This window comes from Cryptomeria japonica, chromosome 9 (assembly GCF_030272615.1).
Source record: "Cryptomeria japonica chromosome 9, Sugi_1.0, whole genome shotgun sequence".
Classification (NCBI taxonomy): Eukaryota; Viridiplantae; Streptophyta; class Pinopsida; order Cupressales; family Cupressaceae; genus Cryptomeria; species Cryptomeria japonica.
In genome coordinates this window covers 546,512,231-546,539,260 of record NC_081413.1, presented here as the reverse complement: position 1 = coordinate 546,539,260, position 27,030 = coordinate 546,512,231, and the positions used below count along the sequence as shown (strand labels likewise).

The window sequence follows — 27,030 nt, the reverse complement described above, 5'->3', positions numbered from 1 at the left end:
GGGTAGCTCAACAGGGGCGTGACAGTGGAATTGAACAGGTACTTAGTATGGCGGATGAACAAGGGGGTGCTAGACAGAACCGGATTGAGGATGAAGAAGGGGAGATGATGAGAACTCTCATCACTACACAGCCCAGGATAGTCCAGACACTTGACAGATTATAGGAAACCTTGGCACGAATGGAGTTGGATAGAAATAGGGGCAGACATGGTGGAGCAGATCAGTTTCAGTGGCAGGCAGTCAGCACAGCCATCAATCCCATTCATCAGTTGGGAGCTCCCTTCATTCCTCTAGGAGGGAATGCCATCGTACACCTGCTACGGATAGCATGGAGGATGTTGACCAGGTGCAGACACAGTTGGAGTCAGATATCCCTGAGCCTTTGGCGATAGCCAAAGTAACTATGGCTACCCTCTCCAGTTATCCTAAATTTCATGCCTTTCGGTTGAAAGGTACACTTAAGGGCAAGCGGGTCATGAGCTTGGTAGACACAGGTGCCACACATAACTTTATTGATCAGAAGTTAGTGGAGAGGCGTGGATTACAGTATGAGGAGTTTGGTGGTTTTGGAGTGAAGGTGGCAGACGGTGCAGTTTTGGGTTGTACTAAACGGATTCCACAACTTAGTATTCAGATGGGGGATTATACTCTGACTGATGATTTTTATGTGCTTCCATTAGAGGATTATGATGTGGTCTTGGGCATGCAGTGGTTACAGGGTATTGGGCGTTACATTATTGATCACCACCGTATGCAGTTAGAGTTCCTTTCTGGGGGGAAGAAGACTATCTTGAGGGAAGCTTCAGATGGTGGACCTAAGGAGGTGTCTTCTCGCAGGATGGAGACTATTATTAGACATAATGATGTGATTTGGGCTACACATTGTTTGGTGAAGTCCAAAACACCTACACCTCAGGATGGCAGGGTATTTCATGTTGATATTCAGTCAGTGATGGACTGTCATGGGAGAGTATTAAGTGACATACCTTCTGGAGTGCCTCCAGATAGAGGTTTTGAGCATGGTATAGAGATGGAGGATGGAGCGAAGCCAGTGATTACTACCCCATATCGTCATCCTAGAGCCTATAAGGATGAAATTGAGAAGACTATTCATGAGTTGTTGGATATGGGTTTCATTCGGCCTAGTTCTAGCCCCTTTGCTTCTTCTGTAGTGCTTGTTAAGAAGAAGGATGGGACTCTACGGATGTGTATAGATTACAGAGCCTTGAACAAGAAGACAATCAAGAACAGATACCCTATTCCACGCATTGATGAGTTGTTGGATGAGCTTCATGGAGCTATCTACTTCTCTAAGATTCATCTTCGTTCAGGTTACCATCAGATACGCGTACGAGAAGAGGATGTACACAAGACTGCCTTCCGTTGTCACTATGGGCACTATGAGTTTCTGGTAATGCCTTTTGGCCTTACCAATGCACCGGCCACTTTCCAGTCCTGTATGAACCATATCTTCAACAAGCAATTGAGGAAGTCGGTTCTAGTGTTCTTTGACGACATATTGATTTACAGTCGTACTTGGGAGGACCATCTCAGACATGTTGAGGAGGTACTTAGCAATGGAGAGCCAGTCTCTATTTGCTAAGTTATCCAAATGTGAGTTTGGACTTAGGGAGGTTTTATATTTGGGCCATGTGATCAGTGCTGATGGGGTGAAGATGCATGAGGAGAAGATTCAGGCGATTCGGGATTGGCCCCGCCCTCAGAACATTACTGAGTTACGTGGGTTCCTTGGTTTATGTGCTTATTACAGAAGATTTGTGAGAGGTTTCTCTCAGTTGGCAGCACCTTTGACAGACCTCACAAAGAAAGGGGCATTCAGATGGACAAAATAGGCACAGGGAGTCTTTGATAGACTCAAGGAGGTTATGAGCACTTTCCAGTTTTGGCATTACCTGATTTCTCGCTGCCATTTATCCTAGAGTGTGATGCTTCAGGTCTAGGCATAGGAGCTGTGTTGATGCAGAATAGACATCCCATTGCCTATGAGAGCCGGAAGCTGCGAGATAATGAGAGGTTGTACTCTACCTATGATAAGGAAATGTTGGCTATTATGCATGCTTTAGCCAAATTCAGACAGTATCTTGTTGGCAGCAAATTTGTGGTAAGAACCGACCACAACAGTTTGAAATATTTCCTAGATCAGACAGAGCTCAATGATCGACAACAAAAATGGGTGAGCAAGATTCAGGCTTATGATTTCGATATCGAATTCATAAAGGGGAAGAATAATACTGTGGCTGATGCACTCTCTAGGAAACCCTCACTTGCTGCCCTATGTTCATTGAGCGAGATTTCAGCAGATTGGAAGGCTCAACTTTTGGTTGAGTATTCCAAAAATCAGCATGCTTGTGAGGTCATGGATGGTTTGATAGTGGATGACAGATATAGTGTGGTAGATGATATTATCTATTACAAGGATAGGGTTTATGTTGTTCCGGGTTCACAGTTGAAGGAAAAAATTTTGCATGCTTTCCATGATGCTCCTACAGCAGGACATCCAAGGTATGTTAAGACTTACAGAGCGGTTCGAGAGAGATTCTCTTGGAAGGGTCTCAAAGATGATGTTTTGCGGCATGTCCGTGAGTGTATGACTTGTCAGCAGAAAAAGTCGGAGCATACTTATCCTGCTGGGTTGTTACAGCCCTTGCCTATATCGAAACAGAAGTGGACTGGGATTTCTATGGACTTCATTACAGGTCTTCCTCGGGTGCAAAGGAAGGATTGTATCTATGTGGTCGTGGATAGGCTAACAAAATATGCGCACTTCTTTCCCATTGCAGTTGATTTTACAGCATCTCAGGTGGCTGAGCTATTTTTTAGAGAGGTGTTTAGACTCCATGGTCTTCCCAAGACCATAGTGAGTGACAGGGACAGCAGATTCATGAGTTCCTTTTGGCAGGAACTTTTCAGGCTAGCAGGCACTGAGTTGACACCTAGTACTAGTTACCACCCTCAAACAGATGGACATACCGAAATAGTCAATAAGTGGGTTGAGGGATATTTGCGTAACTATGTGTCAGGGCAGCAGAAAGCATGGGTACGTTGGTTGTATTTGGGCGAGTATTGTTATAATACTATGCACCATATGTCCATTGGTATGACGCCTTTCAGAGCTCTCTACGGCTATGAGGCATTATCCTTCATTGATTTAGCTCTGAGTGACAGTAGAGTTCCTTTGGCTCAGGATTGGTTACAGGAGAACTAGGATATCATGAGATCTCTCAGGGAGAATTTACAGCATGCACAGAATCAGCAAAAGATATACGCTGATCGGCATAGGATTGAGAGAGCATTTGAGGTGGATGACATGGTTTTCTTGCGTTTACAGCCATACCGGCAAAGCACCCTTAAAGGGGGGGGAGCTGAGAAGCTCAAACCACGTTTTTATGGACCATACAGGGTACTCAAGCGAGTTGGAGAGGTTGCTTATGAGGTTGAGTTACCACCAGGCAGTAAAATTCATTATGTGTTTCATGTATCTTGCCTGTAAAAGGCCCTTGGACAACATATTACAGTTTCACCCGATTTGCCTCCCATGGATGAGGAAGGTAAATTGACTTTGGTTCCTGAGGAGATTCTTGAGGTGAGGGAACGACGGTTGAGAAGCAGGGTGATTCGTGAGTATTTGGTACGTTGGAGAGATCTTCCCATAGAGGATGCCACTTGGGAGGGTGAGGCCATTTTACAACATCCAGCATTACAGTTGCTTGTGGGCAAGCATCTTCGAGAGGGGAGGACTGTCAGGTCCCTTCTTTAGCTCTGTCTAGCAGAGACATGTGAGTTAGCTTATTATGGGGTCTTGTAGGCTAATAGTGATGGATAGAGACTCAGTGTGGTTATACAGTGTTTGGGACTTGGTGATCTGGCAGTAGTTGATCAGTTTGGAGCAGTTCCTTATTTTTAGGAGGCAGTTCCTACGTTTATGGAGGATATCCCTACTATTTAGGAGGTTATGACCACACCTAGGGTTGGGTCTCCTTGAGATTATTCCTTGGGTTCAGTTTCAGAGGATTTGGGTTTGTTTCCCAGTTTCTAGGAGCATCCCTAGATTTTAGGGATGAGATTGCCAGTGGATCCTTGATTTCCGACTTCAATCACAGACAGGTGGCAGGTTGACTTTCTGGTTTGTGGTGTCATTTGAGCATTTTGCAGCTATTTGGATTATATTTTTAATATTTCCTAAGTTAGCGTTTATTATTTAAATAAGGCTATGTTTATAGCCATTTTGGAGTAATAAGGGGTTTTTGGCCTCATCTGGATGCGTATCTCTTGGTGTAATAGCTCGTTGGAAAGGTCTTGGACTTTTCTAAATATTTCTCTCTTGACTCAGATCCTTTCGATGAACGGATTTCTTTATATTTGAAAAAGGGTCATTTTCTATGCACTTGGCAACTTAAAATGAGAAATATAACATTTTAACCCTAAACGCCACATTGAGTCACTTTTAGGGTTCGAGCTAAGTGGGAAGGTGTTATAAGGAAGTTGAGACCTAATTCTTGGGTATCTTCTACACATTTTACATCTTGGATTTGAGATTTTGGCTCTGGAAGAGCTTTTCAGCATCTGGAACGCCAACCCCAATGCCTTGCCTGTTTGGGACGTAGCCCCCAATATAGTGGTTTGGATTTGCTTGCAGTTATTAGCATCTTGGAGATTGTACGACACACTTTTTGGAGGTTTCAGTGATTCTGACAAAGTTCAGCGTGGGGTTTGGGGGTTTCTATCCAGTTGGGTGTACTTGGCAGCCACTTTCCTTCCTACGTGCAGCACTTGGAGGGCTGGAATCTTGCCGCAGCTTCATTCCTGGTTATATTACTCTTTTAGCATCCAGGTTGGGTTCATTCCTGATTGTAATCTTCCTGAAATTATTGGAAATCTTCATCTGGTCAAATATTTGATTTTATATTCAGAAATCTGCCTTGAATCGAATTTGTTTTGGCTGTATATGAACTTCATTTTCAGTACTTTGTTCATGTACTTGTACTTCATTTATTACTTGTTGAAAAATCATCAAAACACAAAAAGAATCCAACCCTTCTGCAACTTTTGTCTATTTTTGAAAGAAAATATTAATAAATGGGAAAAATCAATTTAAAATAATAAAAATTACAGCAGATTAGCAGAAGAGATCCATCAGGGATCTTTCACTCCTAAGTTCGTCTCCTTCATGGTGGGGTCTTCGTACCGCATTGGTTTGCCCTTTGAAAATTCATATGCTGGAACATCATTTACTTTGGTGTCTCCCTCCTTATACTTCGTGTATTCTGGCGGGAACTCCTCCTTCTCGCTTGGCTCATCCTCAATTTGCAGCATGTGACAAGCAGAGTGAAACACTTCATGGTCTTCCATTTGCCAGTGGAAGAGTCCATTCAATGAGCAAATGTCATCTTTTGAACAACCATCAAGTTCAAGCACTCCTTCATCGTTTGGTTCCCTCTCGTCTTTACCTTCATAGGAATCCCACTCCCATCTGTTTGAGTCCTCTGAATCCGAGTCAGATGATGCAAGCTCCTCACTGACAACCTGGGTCCTTAGGTCAATGATGTACTTCCACCCCCCTTTCTCCATGGAAAGGGTGTTCTTCTTCCAGTTGTGGTTCACCTTTGTTGTAACCAGCCACCCTTTACCTAAAATGGCGTCATACCCCTTCTTCTTAAGTGGGATTACCACAAAATCCAGTAGGAAGGGTTGTGTGCCAATAGTCACCGGCTGGGCCATCAGGGTGCCGAGTGGTTTGATGTCGTATTGGTCTGCTCCCACCAAGTTGAATGTGAGTGGCCATAGTGTTGGCTTCCCCATCTTCTTCCATGTATCCTCTGGCAGCACATTCACCCCAGAACCTCCATCCACGATGGTGTCCTTGAGGATAGCCTCGAGGATTCCCATTTCCACTACCGCAGGATGCCGACCACTATTTAAGGCCAACACCGGAACTTCCGCCCGTGTCACACCCGAAGGTGCGTGTGTAGTGGTTTGTACGAAACTGAAAATGGCAGTTCTCAGCTGTGGCATTGTGTCTAGAAGGTATTTCACCCTTATTGGCACCTCCATCTGCAAGACTTGCCCAATTATGTTATTTTCAGCTTCAGTACAGGATGATGTACTCACCACCTTTGCATTGTTCTGTCGTTTTGCCGTCATCTCGCGCTCAATGTTCGCTTTTGCCTCCTGTAATCTCTCCTTCTCCGTACGGGGGCCGGGATAAGTGGTCGTTTTGGTCTGAGCACGAGTGATTGCCAGTATTTCTTTATCACCAGTCTTCTCAATATTGAGAAGATTAACCCCTGGCTTGGGGCAATTTGTCTTATTGTGGTCGCCAGGACCACACCATCTGCACAAGTGTTGCAGTGTCTCCTCTTTCTGGCAATCCCGCGCAAAGTGTCCCCACTGGTTGCATGCTCGACACTGAATCATCGACCGTCCCTTGGCATCATACTGCATTCGACTCCGGTTATTGCTATTATTATTGTTGCTTCTTCCTCCCCTTCGGTTACCTCTATAACCGCTAGATGATGCCGTGGTGTTGGCTTGAGGCTGCGATGTGCCTGTTGTCACTGACAGCTGCACATGGGTGAAGAGCACTTGGTTTTCCCGTTGTAGGGACATTCTTTGGTGGAGTGTCCCAACACTTGGCAAATATCGCAGAAGGCTTTTTTTGGACAGGAGCCTTTTGTGTGACCTTCCTCCTTACATTCTGCGCACCACACTTCCTCATTTTTGCTTGTGCTTCCCTTCATGCTTTTGAATTCCTTCATCATGCAATGCATATCCTTCTGAAGGGCTTGCATCTTTTTTACTCGACCCCTCGTCACTGCTACTTCCGTCGGAGGAGTCCTCCTCTCTAGAGGATTTGTCTTTCTTTTTCCTGGATGTCTTCCCTTCACTCTCCAAATCCATTGCCCGATTATAGGCATCTTCATAGGATGTGGGGGGTACAATTTTCATTTTCCTTCTGAGTGATGACTTTAAACCCTCCACAAACCACCTTTTCTTCAACCCATTGCCAGGTTGGTTATCCATTCTTCCAAGCAATTCTTTCAGGTGTCGGCTATATGCTCAAATGGTCTCACTTTTCCCTTGCTTGGTGCTTAGGATTTCTGCTACGATTTCATTATCATCTCTGAGGAGTCGAAACTCTGTTTCGAAGGCTTTGTGCAATTCATCCCAAGTTGTGAGTTTGGTTTTATCAGCATCCAAGTACCAATCGATGGCTACTCCTTGTAGGGTGGCGGGGAATTGCACCACCCATTCCGCCCTGTCAGCCATGCCATTGGCTGACCAAATTGTCTCACATGTATGGCAATGCCGTACGGGGTCTTCTTTCCCATCTTTGGTGAACTTCGACAATTTTTGTCGATTCGCCATTACGTTCCTTGGCGGCGGCCCGGTTTGCCCTCTGGAACTCGAACTTGACCCTCCAGGAACTCCTCCTCCAAACACTGGTCCTCCTGAAGGTACTCCACCGAGATTTGGTCTGTTGGGTCCCACCAAGTTGCTTTGACTACCAGGGTGTGATGAGTCTGCACCGAACAGATTACTTCTACTACCATGACCTTGAGTCCTCCTGACACCTTCGGTCGCATCGGTATCCTCCGCCTCTCTGTTCTCGGTCTCTGTCTCCTCTTCCCTCCTAGTCTCAGCACCTCTGTATGGTGTGTACGGCTCTACCGTACTCTCGTCACCAATCTCTTCCAATGTTAGGTAAAGGTCCCCCAACCGTTTCCTAGTGGTTTCTATTAGTATGGAAACTTGGTCCTCAGCACCCGAGCCATCATTGCCAGTTGTGTTTTCTTCAGCAAGTTTCTTCAGTCGTCGCTGACGTTCTGCTTGTTGTTCTAACCTCAATGTCCTTGCTGCTGCCTCGTGCATGTCTTCTTCCTCCCTCGGCACACGGTTTCTATCCTTATTTAGCGTCACGGGCATCAATTCCTTCTTTCTGTGGGGTTGAAGGTTCGTTGACGACTTTCGTCACGTTCCTCCTCCTCTCGACGACTCCTTTCTTCAATTTGCTGCAGAATTTGCTGTCGACGGGTCTCTCGGTAGGTTTCTTCCCGACGAGTTTGGAGAGCAAGGAACGCTTGTGCCAACAAGTTTGGCAAGTTGTTCATCAACCGATTTACGGCGGGACTTATGCCAAGGGCACTCCACACTGCGCTCTCAAGGACGTCCTCGGTCGTGGCCTCCCTCCGTACGTACGTTTCGATGGATGCCTGGAGAATGCAAGTGAAATCCCTTGTTAATGCTCCCTCTCCTTCAAACAACTCCAACAGCTCTTCCGCGGGATTTCTGCTGGTTCCCTCACTCACTGGTTGCCCCATTATCGTCGTGCCCTGTAGTGGGTTCCCATCATTCCAAGTTCAATTCGGCAATGGCGCCAAATGTTTACCCTCTAGGTGAACAGTTTAAAACATACAGACTAAATGCTTATGAGAAACAATAATGCCATAGATACCAGATGATAATGTCAAGTAAACAGAGAAGATACTATTTCCATTCATAATCATGTCCTTTTACAAGTTACCTTCCATGGTATATAAAGGTACCGAGGGGATGCAAGGGACAACCATCGCACCCGTAAATAACATCCCTCAGTTACATTACTAACAAAGTAAAGTACTACCTAATTAATTACTGTTTATTCCAGTACAATATTACCGCCAACAAACCACAACAAACCCAAAATCATTAGAAATTAAGTTCTTTTATCATAATTAACCAAATTTGTCTAAGTTCATCAAATTTCTTTTGTTTCTGTCTTTTGTAGGTCCTTGTAGAAATGTGACAGTGCACCATAACCAGACTATCTTTGTAATCAGCTCTCGTAACTGCCTCTCTATTGAGTCTGCTTTCCTGGTAGTTGGTTTCCTTTACAATCTGCAGTTCAGCTTTTCCTTGGCCTAACGAACTGGAATTAGGGAAAGGAGCTCAAGTCATCAATGAACCAATAAAGACATCTCTAATCAGTGCTAAAAGCTGGGGATTTTCACGCTTCTTCCTTAACTTACCAATTTATCTTAGAAAGGGTTTATGATTGACCCCAAGCTATCATCAAATTGATTTTTAGAATTTGGTATTTTGGTGGGTTCTATGGTACTATGGATCACATCTAACCATAGAATCTAGACTCAAAATAGGTGTAAACATTGCAAGGCCTTGCAAAACTGCCTCAGGCTTGAATTGAACTTAATGTCAAGACTTGGGAAATTGACGAGTCACAGAATAATTGCAGATTTTTTTTTATTTTTTCATGCCACATGAATATAACTTCAAAGAGGTATTAAACATAAATAAATGCTTGTAATGTAACTCAGATACACAACTGCATATTAAGCAAAAAATATTTTCTTTGCATTAAAAGTTCTTGAAACATGCTAAAAATCTATAATCATATGTTAATGGAATGAAAAACATGACTTGAAAAAATCAACATGCAGGACTGAAAATCTAATAAAGCATATGTTAATGGAATGGAAAACATGAATTGGAAAAATCAACATGTAGGAGAGCAGTCAATTGGCCAAAAGCCAATTGGCTAACCTCCTCACAGTAGTTGGAGGTGTATGACGCTCTTTTCATCTGTGCCTCTGAATTTTCCTTTGCCGCTGACTCTGCTGCATTCAACTAATTAACATCCGCTGTAAATTTGGGCTCCATAGACTCGGTCACCCAATCTAGTGATGGATCAATGACGTCCAATTGAATGGTTTCTAGATAAGTTCTTTCCAATTCTTTTTGGTGGAGTTGAATGCCATTTGGAACAAAAAATAAAATTATTCATTCACTTCTGTGAAAATCTTTTGCACTTCATGGAGTTTATGTTTTCCTACATACTCAATGTGTTCACACACAAAAGCACTATATGAATGACTCAAAATTTATGTTACTTGTGGATGTGTCCCTGGCCAAATTGTGGCTGCCCCCACTTGGAAATGTCCTGGGGACTTTGGGACAAGTCAAAAATGTCCCCCATCGTCCCCAAAACTCTACTGCAAATAGTAAAGGTCGGGAGGACATTTGAGCAGATACTTGAAATGCCTTGGGATGGCTATCCATCTTTGGGACAAATAGGGGATGCCTGGACGTACCCCTATTGTCTTGACTCTTGGAGATGGCTAGCCATCCCCTATGAAATGCCCCTACCTGTACAGGTGATTATTGAATCTCCAAATACACGATTAGATAAACTCAATGTTCATAAATCAAACTAAATAATTTGTGGACAGATGCAAAAATATATATCCTAATAGAAATCTTCAATATGCATTTATTACTTCAGGCAATAGACAGTCCATACATTCAGAAAAAACATTGAGATCGAGCTCCATATATTAATCACCAAATCAATTGCGATCTTCACCCTGTCCGGCTATGAGAGGGCTGTCTCGCAACCAATTCGTGTACAGAACCTTAATCCAAAATCCAAGCATTTCCCGCACAAGACAAATACACCGTCTAGCTAAACTTTAGGTTAGTGATGAATATTTATACTAAGTTCATATTCACGGTTCTTCCTTTATTGACTACAACAATAACACAAAGAAATCTCAAGCATAACTATAGAGGAATTAATCTGTTGGTCCCTCCACTTATTAAGTACTCAGAAGAAAATATTTGAATTGATCTTAATTTATTTATCTCCTCCACCAATTATTTAAAATTACGAATTTACAATATAATATAAATCAAGCCTCAGCTTTAAAATATTGATTTGCCACTCTGTATTTGACGACAAATATAAAATATCAAGTTTGCACCAATCTTAAGAAGGAAGTCAATATTCAATTCAAGCCAGTATTCAACAGATGGTAACGAGAACATTAGAAATAAAATATCTTATTTCTAGAATGATACAAAAAACCAGACCTGCAAATATCTTATTACTGCAAATTTGTCTCCATAGGAGACTTCACAAATTTGTACCTGATGCAGACTCCGTAGCGAATCCACCCCTTTGGAAGAACTATGTTTTCGTCCAGCCTTTTTGTACTCCTGAAGGTTTTCGTCTCCAGAAATATTAAATCGTTTATCAAATTCAAGCATGCCTTCCTTCCTCCATCCAGCCTCCTTATTAAGAACTCCAAGAAGCATCTAGAACATTAGGCCGACTTGGCCGACTAAAATATTAATCATATTTTGGAGAACTTCATTTAATAAAGTTACAAATAATAATATCTTATTATTTTATTATTATTTAATTAAATTAATTAATATTAAGTCATCTTTTGAATATTTCTTTTATTTTTTTTGACAACTTAATAAAAATCAATTTAATTAATTGTCACTAAAAATTGGGGACATTACACCCTATGGCCCAACAACAAAATGTTTCATTTAAAAAAATACAAAACTTTTGCATAAATGTCTACTAGGGCACTTGCAACCACAAGATATGACCAAAAATCTTTTTTTGATTATGCTTTGATGGATGTTTGTTCCCTGTTCCAAAGCTCCAGTTTCGGCACAAACTAGAACAATGCTGACAAAGGTTGTAGAGATGGTTTTACACCTAACAATTGCATTTGCTCGAATGTTTTCAAAGCCTTTGTGCATATCCCGCAATCATTGCATTCTATGAGACTGCATTTCTTTGAGACATTTTGCTAAAAAGCCTTACAACCTCATCAAGTACACCAATCTGTTCATATCCTGTAATCATTGCAGTCCATGAGACTACATTTTTGGGGGATATTTGTTAAAAAGCTTGTCTTTGCTTTTACATTTTCCATATATCTACCAAGGCACTTGCGACTACAATATCTGAAAAAAAATTACTTTCAATGTAAAGCCCTTAGCATGGTGAAGGTTCACTAACATACTAAATAGTGTCATGAATGAGAATCAACAAGATAAAACTAATGACACTTTGTTTCAAAAATTGGTAAACGCCAAATGAATACCTCTTGCAATAATGCTTATCACTTGCTCTCCAACATTAATAATAATGGGCACAAGGTTGATACAGACCAGACAAAGAAACGGCATTCAATTTGTGGTAATCATTTGTAGTAACTAAATAAATCTCAATTGAACTTTAATATAATAATAGAATGTGTTAAGATTTTATGATGTGTATGATGATTGCCTTATCAATGCTATCATATGAATATTTGAATTTTTTTATATTTTTTAAAGTTTTCCCCATTTTTTAATGGTTGTCCCTTTTCTTCCCCTAAAAAATGGCCTCCTTCCTGTCCCTGTCCCAGAAACACATGCCCTTATCCCCTGTTATCCCCATCTCAGAAACTTGGGGTAACATAGCTCAAAATTGCTATTACTTATTGCAATCTTTTTAAATTAAAGTTTTGACAACAAAATCCTCCAACTGTATGCTTGATAATAGAAAGTGTCTATCAAACAATCATTTTTACTACTTAAAAATAATGAAAAGGAAAAGAAATATTTATTTATCATTTTTTTTGTATTAGAGATAGATTACAAAATACAATTACATAACCATGGAAGGTCACTGTCAAAATGATCTGGAAATCAGTGTCTTAGGAGCATTTGCTAGATCATGCAGGGTCTTTTCCAGTAATAGACAATTAGCTGTTCAACCCATCATATACCATTATTTTTAACAAAATAATGACACAACATTAAACACAACATTACCTGTCTTACACAACATTAACCACAACAAAAAGTATTTAACATGGAACATGAATTAGGATCTACAGTGCTAAGCAAAAACTACATATACAGTATATCTGCTCTTATATGCCCAGTTTATATATAAAAATTCACTGTCTTATTGAGCCAAGTATATTACAAAAATCGTAGAATAAACTTTTTGCCAACAAACTATAGAGCCACTGGTTACTCAGAAATTCCTGCTCTCACTATATTGGTCATTATCATTCCCAGGAGGGTCAATCGTAGATACATTATCATTGTATCTCATCACTTCAATAGTAAGATCTTCCCCTTGATTCACATGAAATCTTTGTCCAATGTGATAGTTTAGGTCTCTTTCCAATGTCTCTGGTGGATACTTATTGTATTTCTTTTGGAACATGGCTCTTCGTGAGGGGAACATTATCAGCCTTTGTTGAAGGGCCAATGCCTTCCATACTTTATCTCAGCCTTGTTGACCTCTACACTTCTTTTCTTTAGCAGCTTCAAAAATTTCTCTTTTGAAATCGCCATAGTGATTGTGACCTGCATAGAAATGTTATGAAGCATGAGTCTTTTCTTAGATCCAGTAGTACTGTCCTAGTATCCTGGAAGATATCCTCATTTCTATCCTTCCAAAGAGCCCATAAAATATAAGAAGATAAGATAAGCCAAAATAAATTACAATAATAATCTAAATTATTTACAAATCCAAGGGGAATTTCTTGCCATTTGACTCGACCCTTATCCCCCCACCTCCCAAGATTTGAGCAAAACATGTTCCATATCTCTTTTGCATACATGCAGTCAAAGAAAATGTGTTTTATGCTTTCAAGCTGCCTACAAATAGAACACAGGTACAAATTGGAAGAGGAAATTGCACGAGGAAGGTTCTGCAGAATGAGTACTCATTTAAAGCAAGATTTTTCTGGTTCTAAGATATTTGATCATAGGATCTTGAAGACTTTAGACCACTGTTTTCCAGAGAATTCATTGTTCCAACAGTTACTAAGATGCTTTGATAAATCTTGAGAGTCAGTCAATGTTTGTATGTTGTTTTGGGAGTAATACTGGTTAGTTTAGTGCCATCCTCCCAATTGAGCTTCTCAAGCAATTCACTGTCACTTTCACAACACACCGGGAATCAAGTTTGCAAGCTTCCCTAAGGACGGAGTAGGTTCTCCAATGGGAAGGAGAAAGATTGTATTTAGTACTCAAATATGCCCATTGTTTAACTGATTGTTGCACAATATATTGTTAAAACTTATAATACCTTTCAATGCCAGGCGATAGTAGAGCAACCTTGCAATAATGCTAGTGGTTTGCCTTTATTAGTAAGAGTCCACCATGTAGATCTAAAGGAGTATAAGGTACCTCTGTTCAGATCCATGAAGTCACAGTTCTTAATCTTCTTTCTTATTATTTCCCATGCTTTTCAAATACTTATAAACACATTAGATACTGCAGGGGAAACAAGAAATTTGCCAAAAGGTAAGTCATAGATAGGAATCTGCTTCCAAGATTTTGCTTGTTTTAGAACTGCTAACGAAATATTGTCCTTCACAGGAATCTTCCAAGGTTCATTTCCATCTAATGCTTCGAGGATCCATTTACCAACCAGAGAGATACTATATTTTTTTAAGTCCTTCAATTCTAAACCTCCAGTTTTTTCAAGGCAGCACCAATCCCATTTAACAACATGCTTTTTGCCTTTTCCTTATTTACTTTCCCATTGGACCATAGGAACTGTCTGATTCTCTTTTGGATATCATTTATTTGGTAATTGCTGAATAACCAAATAGAGGAGTAGTAAATACTATAGGATGAGAATATTTTTTGACATACTTGAAATCCTCCAGCCAAAGATAGGTATTTTTTATTCCACTAACTCAGTTTTTAATCTTTCCTTTCATCCAATCCCACATATTTTTAAGTGGGGATCTACAGCAAAGGGTATGCCTAGGTATCTAACTTGTTTGTTAGGACCTCTTCATTGAAATCCAAACTTGCTAAACCAATCTGGGGGGCAGTTGTCCCAACTAAGCATTAGAGATTTCATCTTGGGTAATTTAGCATCGGAGGCCTCACAAAACATTTCTAGTTTTTGCATAAGGTTGCCAATATTTCTTTTGTCAAGGTTAACAAAAAGTGTATATCATCTGCAAACTGAATATTTATGAGGTCATCACCATTGGGGTGGGACAGACCTCTTACCTTAGGTGACACAAAAGAGTCTCTTAGGATGTGCAATATAGCATCAGAGGCTATTACAAACAAGGCAGGAGCAAGAGGACAACCATCCTTATTGACCTCTGTAGAGGGAATTGATTAGATAATGATCTATTGGCATCTACATGTGCAATGGCATCATTTAATATTATACTCACCATTTGACAATTACATCTTGGAAAGCCAAAATCCTCAAGGGTCATCATTAGAAAGGACCATTCCACCCTGTCATAGGCCTTTTCAAAGTCAAGTTAAGAGAATACCAATATGTGGATTGGAAACCCTTGCCCACTCCATAGCTTCCCATCTTGTTAAAAGATTTTCTAGTATGTACTTACCTTTTATAAAACCAGTTTGAGTAGGGCTGATTGTTAGAGTTTTAGGTGACTACAACACCCCAGAATCAAAGAAAGACCAAAATAACTTCCACAAGAGAATGGTAAGAAGATTGCATCATAATGCAAGATGATGATATTGCTAATGGACATCAAAATGTACATACTGAACCTTGCATATATAGGCAAGGTGAATAAACAAGATGCTGCCAAGTGTCATCATGCTATGCAATGCACAACCTACCACCCACATAAGGTGGAAAAGTGATAGTGTGATAAGACCATGAAAGGTGGAAGATCCACTTAAGGTGGATAATTGATAACATTATAAAACCACCAAAAGTGGAGATGCTCCTAAAGTGTAAAGTGGTCACTAAGTAAACTTAAGTGATATGTGTAATAAGGACCTAGGTGAGGTTATCACTAGGTACAACACCTTAACTACACCAACACCCCTCCTTAAGTGCAACTAAGGGAGTACACTTATTATGCAAAGATGCAAAATGGGTCTCGGCTACTAAACCATGTTAGGTACCTGTTGTGACGTTTTCACACATCGCCCCATTGCAATTGGGGACCCCCATATTTTACTCGTAGGTTAGTTGTCTTAGTTTAGTTGCCTAGCTTGGCAGTAGTTTCTTTAGCTATTAACCTCTTGCTTGAGAGGGGATGCTGTGCAGCTTCTGGCTCAGGTCAAGCTATGAGTCTTGGGGTTGATAGGCAGTCAAGTGAACATGCGGACTTTCTCGGGTTAGTACTGGGAGGCAAGGAGGAATCAAGAGGTAATGAACAAGCAATTGAGATAAAATGCTTGATGAGAGGTGATCAAGACACAAGCCATGATTAAGGTGCCTCGATGATGGTGAGGTTGCCTTAGTGAATAATGATAGGGAAGTCTTGAAATGCATGGGATAAGTGTTGCATTCAGCAAAATTGAATAAATGTGTGCGTGTGTGTGTGTCGTCCCTTGCCGTCCCCAAAAATGGCCTAGAAGTGGAACAGAGGTTTGGCATGCATCACACATTATGCCGTCTCCATGATGGTACAATTTTTTCTTTCTACAGTCCCATTTTGCTACAAATTGTAGTGAACCATGTGGAGTTTATGAGCCATTCCACCGTGCTCTAGAAGTGTGATGAAGGATGCAAGGCAAGTTTTGACTAGAAACTTGTTGCCACTGGTTTACTTGGCATGATATTCCAGATCTTGGCTCTTGGTTCAGCAATCTTTCTCTTCATGGTTAGGTTTTCTGCTATAGACACAATAGGTTTCCTCTTTTTGACTGTCTTCTGATAGAAGCTTCATTTCTTGCTTACAAGTCATCAAAATGTCTGATTTGTTGAGATTGATTTGCAGGGACCCACTCACCGAAATTTCATAGAGTAGCTTGAACTTGTGTGAGTGTTTGACAGACGTCTTCAAAAGGATGGCTTCTTTGGTGAATTGATGAAGAGATGACACATATGATTTTCACATGCAAAGTTCTCATACTTGGTGAGAGACTGTTGTCAAGAATACTGATGTATTCAGGTTCTTTCTTATCTCAGGCTTTGGCAGCACTGATGTTAAAAGGAACCCTATTGAATTGGGAGACCCACTCTTCCATGATATCACAATGAACAAAGCTTGAGAGTGCATAGGTCAGTCTCAAGGTTATTAATCTGGGAAGTATTGCTCATGCCGAACAACTCCTTGAACTTGCTCTACTGCTTTATTGGTCCATCCTCTTCAGCATAGTAGTAATTGAATCTGTATTTGTCTGTAAGAGTTATGATACTGTGGATGCTTTCCCTTCATTTTCCTCTCCTTTTAAGCTCAATTGTGTCTTCTGGTGGTGTGTCATCCTTGTTTACATATGCTTATAACTCTTGACCCTTGAGATAAGTTTTGTGTTGGATTTTCTTGGGGGCATAGTTTGAAGTTTGAACCCCCAAGTTTATCCAAGCCACGAATAGAGTTGATTTCAACAATTTCACTTACTGATGAAGTGAACGTCGTCATACGGCAACTGCTCTTGAAGCTGATTGATTAGGCACAATAGGTGAATAGGTTGCATATTTCAAAGAAATCAAGATTGATGTAATAGAAAATACCAGAGGCTGACAGGCAAAAGCATGATGAAGCTGCAGGAGAAGACAGTCTGATTTGAGAAAAATCTGGATTACAGTAGTAGTAGAAAAATCTGATGGAGATCTGGTCTTTCTTTTGGTACACGTCAGCCACAAAGAACACATATTTCTAATTTTTCATGCTTTGAGAGAAATATCCCATTGTTTGGATAAGAGGGTATGCAACAATCCTGTCTTTTTATAAGACAGGATTAGGCATAATTAGGCTAATTAATTTAATCTCTCTTTTAATCTGAAATTTTTGATATGAAAATATCCAAAATAATCTTCAAAATTGCCAGATACTGAACTCTATCCTTGCTTGCCCAGATACAGATATCCATGTGTGAGATGCAAATATGACACAGCCCTGATATGGTACCAGGCTGTCCAGAGCCATATCTGGTTTATGATCATAAGAAAAAAATTCGAAAACTGAATAAAATTTGAAAATGAAAACATTGAAAGCTATTATGGTTTAAGCAAATAGTCTGTGTGTACATATATTTAACATTATGTGTTTTTTAAGTAAATGTGATATCTGCATCACATGGTCTTGAAAATTAGCAATATTAGTATCTGATAAGTTTTTGTATCCATATCCATATATGACACTAAATACATTTCCATGCAACACAGATGGTCCTTGATATTAGCACAATAAAGTGTGGAAACCTGAGAGAAAACCCCATTATTTTTACTTCAGAGTTATTACATGACATAAGAACATAACAGGATACACTAATATGCTGATCTTAAATCTATTAACCTTTGTAGACAATTTTTTGGTGATAATACAGTGCCTCTATTCCTCTAGTCTTTGTTGCTATATTTTCATTTGTCATTCTGAAAATATAAGACTCATCTGTAAGATAATTTGAAGAGAAAATTGATTAACCATTTAATCATGTTTTCAGATTTACTCACGGACACCTAACCCAGGACCAGATTTCATTGAGAACTATAAAACCTATTTGTCAAGTTTTGGGTACGATCCAAGTGACATAAAAGATACTCCACAAGATTGTGACGTGATGCCGACCAGTCAATTAGCGCTGATGATGTCTCAACCAGGAATGCAACAAGCTTTGACAAATCAATTTCCTGAATTGGGTTTGAAGCGTGCCGTACAGTTTGATCCTTTTACTAGTGTACTTGAAACATTCAAAAAGCTCATTGAGCTTTACTTTAAGTAAACTCCCACTTCATGTCTCTTTTCCATATTTGTTGATTATATTATTGGTGATTATAAGAACAAAAAAACTATGTACATTGTACAGTGCCAAATTGATGCTAAGTTAAGCAGAAAGTCTATGCGGTAGAAGCTCATATGATACGTTTGGGTTAGAGTACATGATAAGCATAATATTCCTAAGAGGCATTCAAATATGAATTCCAACTCTAGAAAGATAGTTAAGAGATTGTATTTGGAGTTGCACAAATGTTATTATTATTAAATTGCAGGACAATGTCATGATAAATTAGCAAAGTAATTTTTCAAAAGGAAAACACTTGCTATGATGTTTTGAATTGTCTTTGAATTTGATATGCTTTATAATAGAAACACTTCACCATAAGAATTGAGATTACGAGTTTGTCTTCTCTCAGGTGCAATGCTTCATAATAAACATGTGGATAATTGCATAATGCCTTGCAATTATCAAAATTACTTTCATGAGAAAAAATAACACGTTTTAGATCATATTATTTTCATTTCTTATTCTATTTCATTTTTGGAAATATATATTGAGAATCATGGCTAAAGAAACCAAGCTGTCAAATTTCTTGTATATAAACTATCCCAACGTGCAGTTAACAAAGAGTACACCATATCTTTGTTGTTTTGGCATGAGCAAAATGCAGACACAATTGATCTTAAATTTTTCTACATGTTATCCTTTTAAGTTTTATGTATTTTCAAAGCATTGCTTCCATCTTCTGATATGTTAAGATTAAAAAAGGGGAAATTGCAGTTCAAGTCAATGTGTAGTGCGGTGGACAATATGCAATTTTATTTACAGGAACCTGAGACTTTAAGATCAACTAAGATGTTCTAGATTTTCTCCTTGAAAGGTGAAAACAGGATTTGAATTTGCTGCTTATTTTTAATGTTCGTCTATACTTTCTCAATCATTGTTAATGATGCCTTAAGTTCAAACTGGTTTATGTGGCCTATAAAACCGTATACATTTAGATACGAGGCTGTTTCTACGGTCGTTAACCTTTGTAATAAATTTTTGAAGCTTGCGTTGATTGTCTAATTTATGACTGCAAATATTTATGTAATTGAGCCTAATGTCATTATTATGGAGATGAGCTAATAGAAGATGTTTTCTCTTTAATACATTTATATCACATACCCTACAAATTTTTGTACTCACAAAATTAATGGCAGCAAAAGTGTTTTGATTTGCTAAATTTAATAAACTAGATTTGAGTGCCTTGACAATGAAACATAAATTTTTAGAAATTTGATTGGAGCTCATGAAAGGCAGGTCCACAATTGAGAAGCTTTTTCCAATTCTAAAGATTTTTTAATCATTTTTCAGAAAACCCTGTCACAGTATTGTTACTAAAATAACGAACCCTAGAAAATTAATTACATCCCCTGAAAGAAAGATTCACAACTGAGAAGCTTTTTTTCAAATCTAAAATTTGTTTAATCATTTTCTCTCTTTCTTTTTCACAATATTGTTGACATAACTAGCCCCAAACTGTACACTTAAAGTTGATGTCTGTGGTTCAAAATCATGCACACCTAAACAATGTGAAGGTACGTTTGCATGTATCAACCAGCATCCATGTGAATTCATTCAACTATCTTAACATGCTGTATCAACCATATTTCTTAGGCAAAAACTTCAGAAATATCAAACTTAACTTGAATCCTAGCTGAATTAGTGTGGATTAAATCACTCGTTTTAGGAACAAGTACCAAAAATCTCCCTATCCCTTGGAAGCAAGCATCTACTTAAAGCTGAAGCAACAAACAAGGAAATTGAATCTATAGCAACATTATCGAGAACAACTTAGTTGTTGGATTTAACTTTAGAACTTATCGTTTCATCAAGAGCATTGATTTATCCCAAAATGTGCAATCTATCTTCCACCAATTAACACAATAAAACAAAAAAACCTTAGGCATTATGATAAATTTATATTGTTCCTTTTAGCTTTGCTAACCAAGTTTTGGTTATCCATGCATGAAGATTAATGAAATGAGACCACAAAGCATTAAATCTATGTATTAACCCTTTGACTTGAATTTTTTTATTCATCATTTAAAAATCAGTAACCCAAGGACAAAACAAGATACTCATTAGAATAAGGGACAGTAGGCATCTGCCATATTTGGGACACCAAAGCCTCCTTTGCATCAGTTCCAAGCTCTGCGCACAACTCAGCCACCAATTGCCACAAGGAATGAACCAAAACAAACCCAACTTACTATCTTAATTAGACAAATCCCTTGCATCCCCATAATTGCATGGTTTGCTAGGTGTGAACTTAGGGACCTTTGGCACATTCACCCTTAATAGTTGAGGGCCAAAAGATGATACCGTTGCTACACTTTGCTTCCCTTTAGTCTTGTTCCCTCCCACCTATTGACCAAACCAATGCAACATTAACCTCATCATCATGGCTAGTCACATTAGGGTTTGTTGTTGTTTGTGTAGGAGAGAGCGTTTGGAATTCCATGTAGACGTTTGTTTCACAAATTGAATTATGAAAAAAAAATGTAAAACATTAATAACTGTTAGTTTGGATGAGGTGGCATAGGATCAGAATGAACATTGTCTCTAGTCATTTTGGCTGGATGGACTAGAAGAGGTAAAGGAGAAGATAGGAACCAAGGAAGGATACCTATGCTCAAGGGAGAAGTAGAGAATGTATATCCATATTTGCTGGATTTTTCCCCCACAAGAAGTTTTCTTAGGGTAAATATGTATTGTTGTATTTTGTTTTTTAATTCTTGCTATTTAATTTTAGACATGTGTTTTTAAAGATACATAAATTTATAATATTTTGTTCCCTAAAATCCACATTCTTAGATTACAAAGTTTTCAACATCAGAGGATTCTAAAATGTATATCCTTTAACATTTTCATTGTAACCATTGAAAATATAAGTTTTAGCTTTATCCAACTTAGTCTAGTTTTTATTTAGCACATGAACATTGTTAGCAAGAGTAAAGGGGAAGCTATAGTGCGGAGACTTGCACCACAAATATATCTTATTGTAGTCTTTATACGCCAAAGGAAACAATAAAGGAAATCAGCAGACGCGGAAGTAAATCAAAACAATAAAACATTTATACTTTAATAACTAATAAAGCATAATCATAACATAGATGATTGGACCAGCAACATCATTACATTATATCATTAATCTCCAAAATGCATTACATGTTTTGGATCTCAATGTATCATCATATATCCCTATCTATTTTGTCTATATATCTTTCGAATATCAAATACAATGACATTATATACAATTCCCAAGATGGGATATTACTCCTGAAGTTGGCCTAGAGGTCTATTTCTATACCATAGACCATATATGGTAGTGTAAGTTGGCTCTATTCCGACGTATTGGTACCAATCTCTATAATAACTTTTTTCCGACATATAAGTTATCTCTATTCTAATATTACCACCTTTTCCAATATACTGGTACTAATCTTTGCAAAAACTTCATCTCTTATCTCTCCTTCTCCTTCCAATGCTTTGGATCTCTTGATTCTAATAGCTACTTGTATCTTTTCCAAAAAGTCTTTCATTGTGTCATCAATTTGTTTGTTTAGGGGATTTGCATATTTCACCAAGCATTGTACAATTCTATCTTTGTTCATCTCACTCATCTCCAAATATGATGATAGCAACATTAGTATCCCACTGGTCATAATGGTGTTGAAAGTCACCATTATATCGATCGACTCTTGTGTCGGATTTGGTCATGCCTCTACTGCTCTGGAAAGTGTTTCTTCGATCTTCTTCTTCTTCGACATCATCTTCAATTGAGTCTCCACTTCCTACTATTCTTCTTCCCCAAAATTGTTGATCTCAGTCTCAGTCGGTGTTGATGGTGGTGATCGCTTGGCTTGTTGTTTAGTTATCCGGGGCTTCTATGATGCCCTACCTCTTTGGTGTTTGCATGGATGGCGTGTATGATATTCCATCTTCTGTTTGTGATGATCAAGCCATATGCAATCTTTTGGGTCTTCTTGCTAATATTGGTATTGTGTGTGCAATGAAACCGAAATGTTAGCAAGAGTAAAGGGGAAACTACAATATAGAGTTTTGTACCCCAAATATATCGTATTGTAGTCTTTATGCCCTAGAGGACATAGTAAAGGAAATTAGTAGATGTGGACGTAAATCAAAACAATAAAATATTCATACCTCAATAACTCATAAAGCATAATCACAACATAGATAATTGGACCAACAACAACATCATTATATTGTATCATTAATCTCCAAAGTGCATTACATAGTTCAGATCTTAATATATCATCATACATCTCTCTATCTATTCTATCTATATCTTTTGGATATCAAATACAATGACATTATATACAAATCCCAAGATGGGATATTACTCCTAAAGTTGGCCTAGAGGTCTATTTCTTTACCGCAAACCATATGTAGCTATGTTCTCGGTCCTTTTCCTGCCAACAGACATAAATCTAATAGCTAAATACTTTTAAGGAATAAAATACATTATTTGCAATTGTTCACATTTTGTATGGTGTATTATCAATTAGAGAAAAAGTAGGAGACCTATTTATAAATAACATGTAGTACTAATAAATATAGCCCAAATTTTTTTGTTCTAACACTAACATATTTATAGCTTTATAAGTCAATTTTTATTCATCCTAATCTATCTGATTTTCTAAAAGAACCTCAAATTATTTAAATTTGTCAAAAAGTATTTATGTTTTAAAATAAACCCCAAATTTATTTAAAGCAATAATCAATAAAAGAAACATAATACCAATATTTATCAAGAGAGATAAAATCTTAATAAAGAAACACATCATTGTGTATTAACTCTAAAATCTACCCTTCCCTAGTGCATCTAGAAGAAAGCCTAACTCTATCCTATTTTCTCCACACAAAATACTAAAAAAAATCAAATTCCACAAAATAATATGAAAACCCAACCATATATTTATTAATCAAGATGTTTAAACATTTTCCAACAATGTGACCCAATATATGATGTCACACCATAGATAAATTAGATAATTTGGTTTTATATATATATAGTTTTACACAAAGTAGAAGCTACCAACTTAAAAAAGATCCCAATGAGTCCCTTTAGCCAACACCAAGTTCCCCATAGCCAACCTATCACCATTTTTATCAATAGTATCATGGACACCAAAATCATTCATCTCAATATATTAATCAAATTTCTAAAAACCCCTAGAATGTATAAAACATTAATAATAAGTTTCACTCTACAATCACTAAAATCTAGTTTAACCTTTCTTCGAGCAAAAACATTGTAAAAACTATTTTTACCAAGAAATACCTCACCTCCATATTTATTTTTACTCTAAATACCACTCGTTATATGGAGTTGTGAAAAATGAGGCACCCAAATCAATTATCTATGAGTCATCACTAATAAGCACAAGTAAGAAATCCATCTCCACTAGCATTGTCATCTAAATTTTTTTTTTTTTGTTGCAAATAATCCATAATTATTATTCTTTATCGTAAGTGTATGCTCCTTAATGTCCCTTGAAATCTTCCTATTACCCTTTTCTTACCCATCTTTCCTTATATCTACTCATAAAAAATAAGGAAACTTCATCTTTCCTTATATTTTCTAAGTGTTGTTTTACATGTCAAAATGTTGCTAAAAATTATATAATTAATTTTTGTGATATTCTTCTTGTAGGATTAATGTGGAGATACCAACATGTTTAGTAGATGAGATTGGTTTCGAGTTTAATTTTGAAGGTTTTTTTTTTTTGAATTTCCTTACATAAGAATCCATGTGTTCTTAAAGATTGCATTTCTTTACATGCTATTTCTCAAGTGTCCTCCTAATTACCTAAAGTTGGGTTGTTTGCTTTGTAATTTTTGCACCTTGGAGACACCCTCAATATTCTTAATTTGTGTATAAATAATAAAACCTTGACCATTAAAATCTTATTTCACATGTAACAATCACCTCATTTATATAGTAAAAAAAAAAAACTCAAGAAATCATGAAGAAGAGGGAAAGGCCTAAAAAGCATAGGGGAAAGAAGGAGATGGATGAAGCTGAAAATAGTAACACTTGAAAAGAGAATTTAAAAGAACATTAGTGAGGCTTGTCGCTTTTAATTTCCAAGAAAAGGAGAAAAAAATTAAAATTAAAAAAGAGGGAAAGGAGGACATTGGTGTTCAAGAGGTGATCTTGGAATGTGTGGTAATGAAGAAGATTAAATAAATTTTGAGATCATAAAAAATATTATGCAATAAATTACCTTATAAATGTCATTTTTAATTTTTTTAAAAATCATTGAAAACATTTCAAATTGTGAACATTTGTAAAATTCTTCAATTATTTGATATATAATTACATTAACTAGATACTACTCAATTTGGTAGTTAATTTTCTTTTTTAATTTCATCTTTAAAATCACAATTTTCTTTATAGTAGTATGAGAAAAATTAAATTTATTAAATATTGTTTATAATTAATTGACACAAATATTTAGCTTATCTTAGCTTCAAAAATATTTATTCAAATATTCTCTACTAACAAGACCAACCACATGAAGGTGGAAGCTCTATGGTTTCCCCTAATTGACCTAAGACAACCACAAAACAACACAACATCACATAACACAAACACAACACATTACACAAAATAGAACACATTTTATTTGTATATAAAAAATATTTACATATTTTTAAATATACAACTTAAATTTTGATGGTGATAAAAACTATATTACATGTCAAGTTGTCATATTTTGTAACCTTTTGTTGCATTAATAAGAACAAAAAATTTAATTTTAAAAATTTAAAATTAATTATGTAATTTTATAACAATGTTTTTAAATGCGCCGACCCTTTAACATAGTCAGAGACTATCAACAACACATTTACAACAACAAAAACCTTACAAACCATCAACAACCCAAACCAATCAAGGAGGGGTAGGAACACCCGAGCCTTGACAAGAAGGGGTTTGGGGGTGGGGAAGACTTCCCCTTCTGCCTATGACAAACAATAGTCTAGGCAATACTGTCAATGGGACCATCAAGAGATAAGGTCCCCCTTGGGTACCATTAGTAGATTCAAGAGAGTGCAGTTGCAAGCCAACAACCAACTACTGCAGAACAAAAGGGACTATTGCAGATCAACAATAGGTTGTTGCAGAAGACTGTCATCAAGAGCAGAAGCAGTAGATGTAGGGCAGATCTACAACTCAGAGGCATCAGGAGTTGAGTCCAAATTAGGGGCCAAAGAATTGAATCCTCATGAACACCAGTAACATCAACAACAACAACATCATCCATGGAGGGCAGCTCATTAGCTGAGTCAATAGCATTAACAGTCAGGTGATCCAAGGTGGCATCCTTCCACCAAGTAGCCACCCCCTTGTGACGCGAGAGGGAGCAGTTTGACGCCAAATGAACCGTTGCAAAACATTTTATGTAGTGAAAGGGGAGGCCTTCAAAATCTAGTGGTTGAGTCCAAAGCCTGTCCCCAACCATAAGGACCACATCCCCAGGGAGAGGTGAGGAAATGTCAATGTCCACCAAGATGAGAGCAAAGGTGGAGTGACCCATACAAGTTGTGGCATCATCAACGAGCAGGAAACAACCAATAGAGTTGTCAATGGCCTCATAGCAAGATTGTTCCCAAAAGTGGAGAGGAAGATTTAGAAGTCTGATCCAAACTAGATGCACTTTGAGAGGTTTTGTAAGGGAATTGAAAGAGGTAGTCCAAGGCTTAACAAAGAGGGAGTGAACTTCCCAGGCCCACATCTTGCCCAAAATCTGGTCACGGTCAGCATAAGACGTAAAAGAAGCAATGAAAAAACCTTTAGCACAGGGAAATAGTTCAATATTTTGAGCAACCAAAGGCTTCCATGAGTTACTCACCCAAGAATCAAGATCTGGTAAAGATGGCCAAAGCCCAGGGAATCTACACACTAGAGGACAATTTTGGTAAAATTCAATGTTCTCCAAAAAATCTTGTCCATAGACCACCATAGGGGAGGACTTGGCACATGAGAGATGATGGACCCCTTTGGAGAGTTGAGTAGCAGATCTTGCCACACGAGCAAAGCTACGCTTACCAGCAAAGGAAGGTCAAGGTGGAGCATTAGCATCCACAGTAGGGTTGCCATCAACAACACCCAACTGAGAGGAATCACTAGAAACCCGAGTACCAACATTCCGGACACAAGCGGGCGTGAGTGCAGCACCGGACAAATCGCCACAGGGAACGACAACAACTCCATTCACCCAAGGAGCATCACACTTGGATCTAGCAGCGCGGGCAAAAGTGCCAAGAGCACCAATGATCACAGAGGCGCCTACAAGAGCCTCAATAGATGGAACGCGCAAGCCACTCACACCAATGGCATCACCACCAAGAAGGGGATCCACAACAGGAGCGCTCTTTCTTTTTACTTAATTTCTCCATGCCCTTGCAACAATCAGATAATGTTCCAACTTCTCATCAAACTTACTTTAAAAGTGCTTC

General features: G+C 38.2%; 1 protein-coding gene across 2 annotated transcripts in view; it reads left to right on the top strand.

Moving 5' to 3' along the window:
* LOC131060999 (chloroplastic lipocalin) overlaps window positions 1–18,814 on the top strand; it is a 60,238-nt gene extending 41,424 nt beyond the window's left edge. For both annotated transcript variants that reach the window (XM_057994496.2, XM_057994497.2), the window contains one exon: window positions 18,223–18,814. In XM_057994496.2, coding sequence (XP_057850479.1) covers window positions 18,223–18,501 — 279 coding nt within the window. In that variant the 3' untranslated portion in view covers window positions 18,502–18,814. The remainder of the gene's footprint in view (window positions 1–18,222) is intronic.
* Window positions 18,815–27,030: the final 8,216 nt, after the last annotated feature.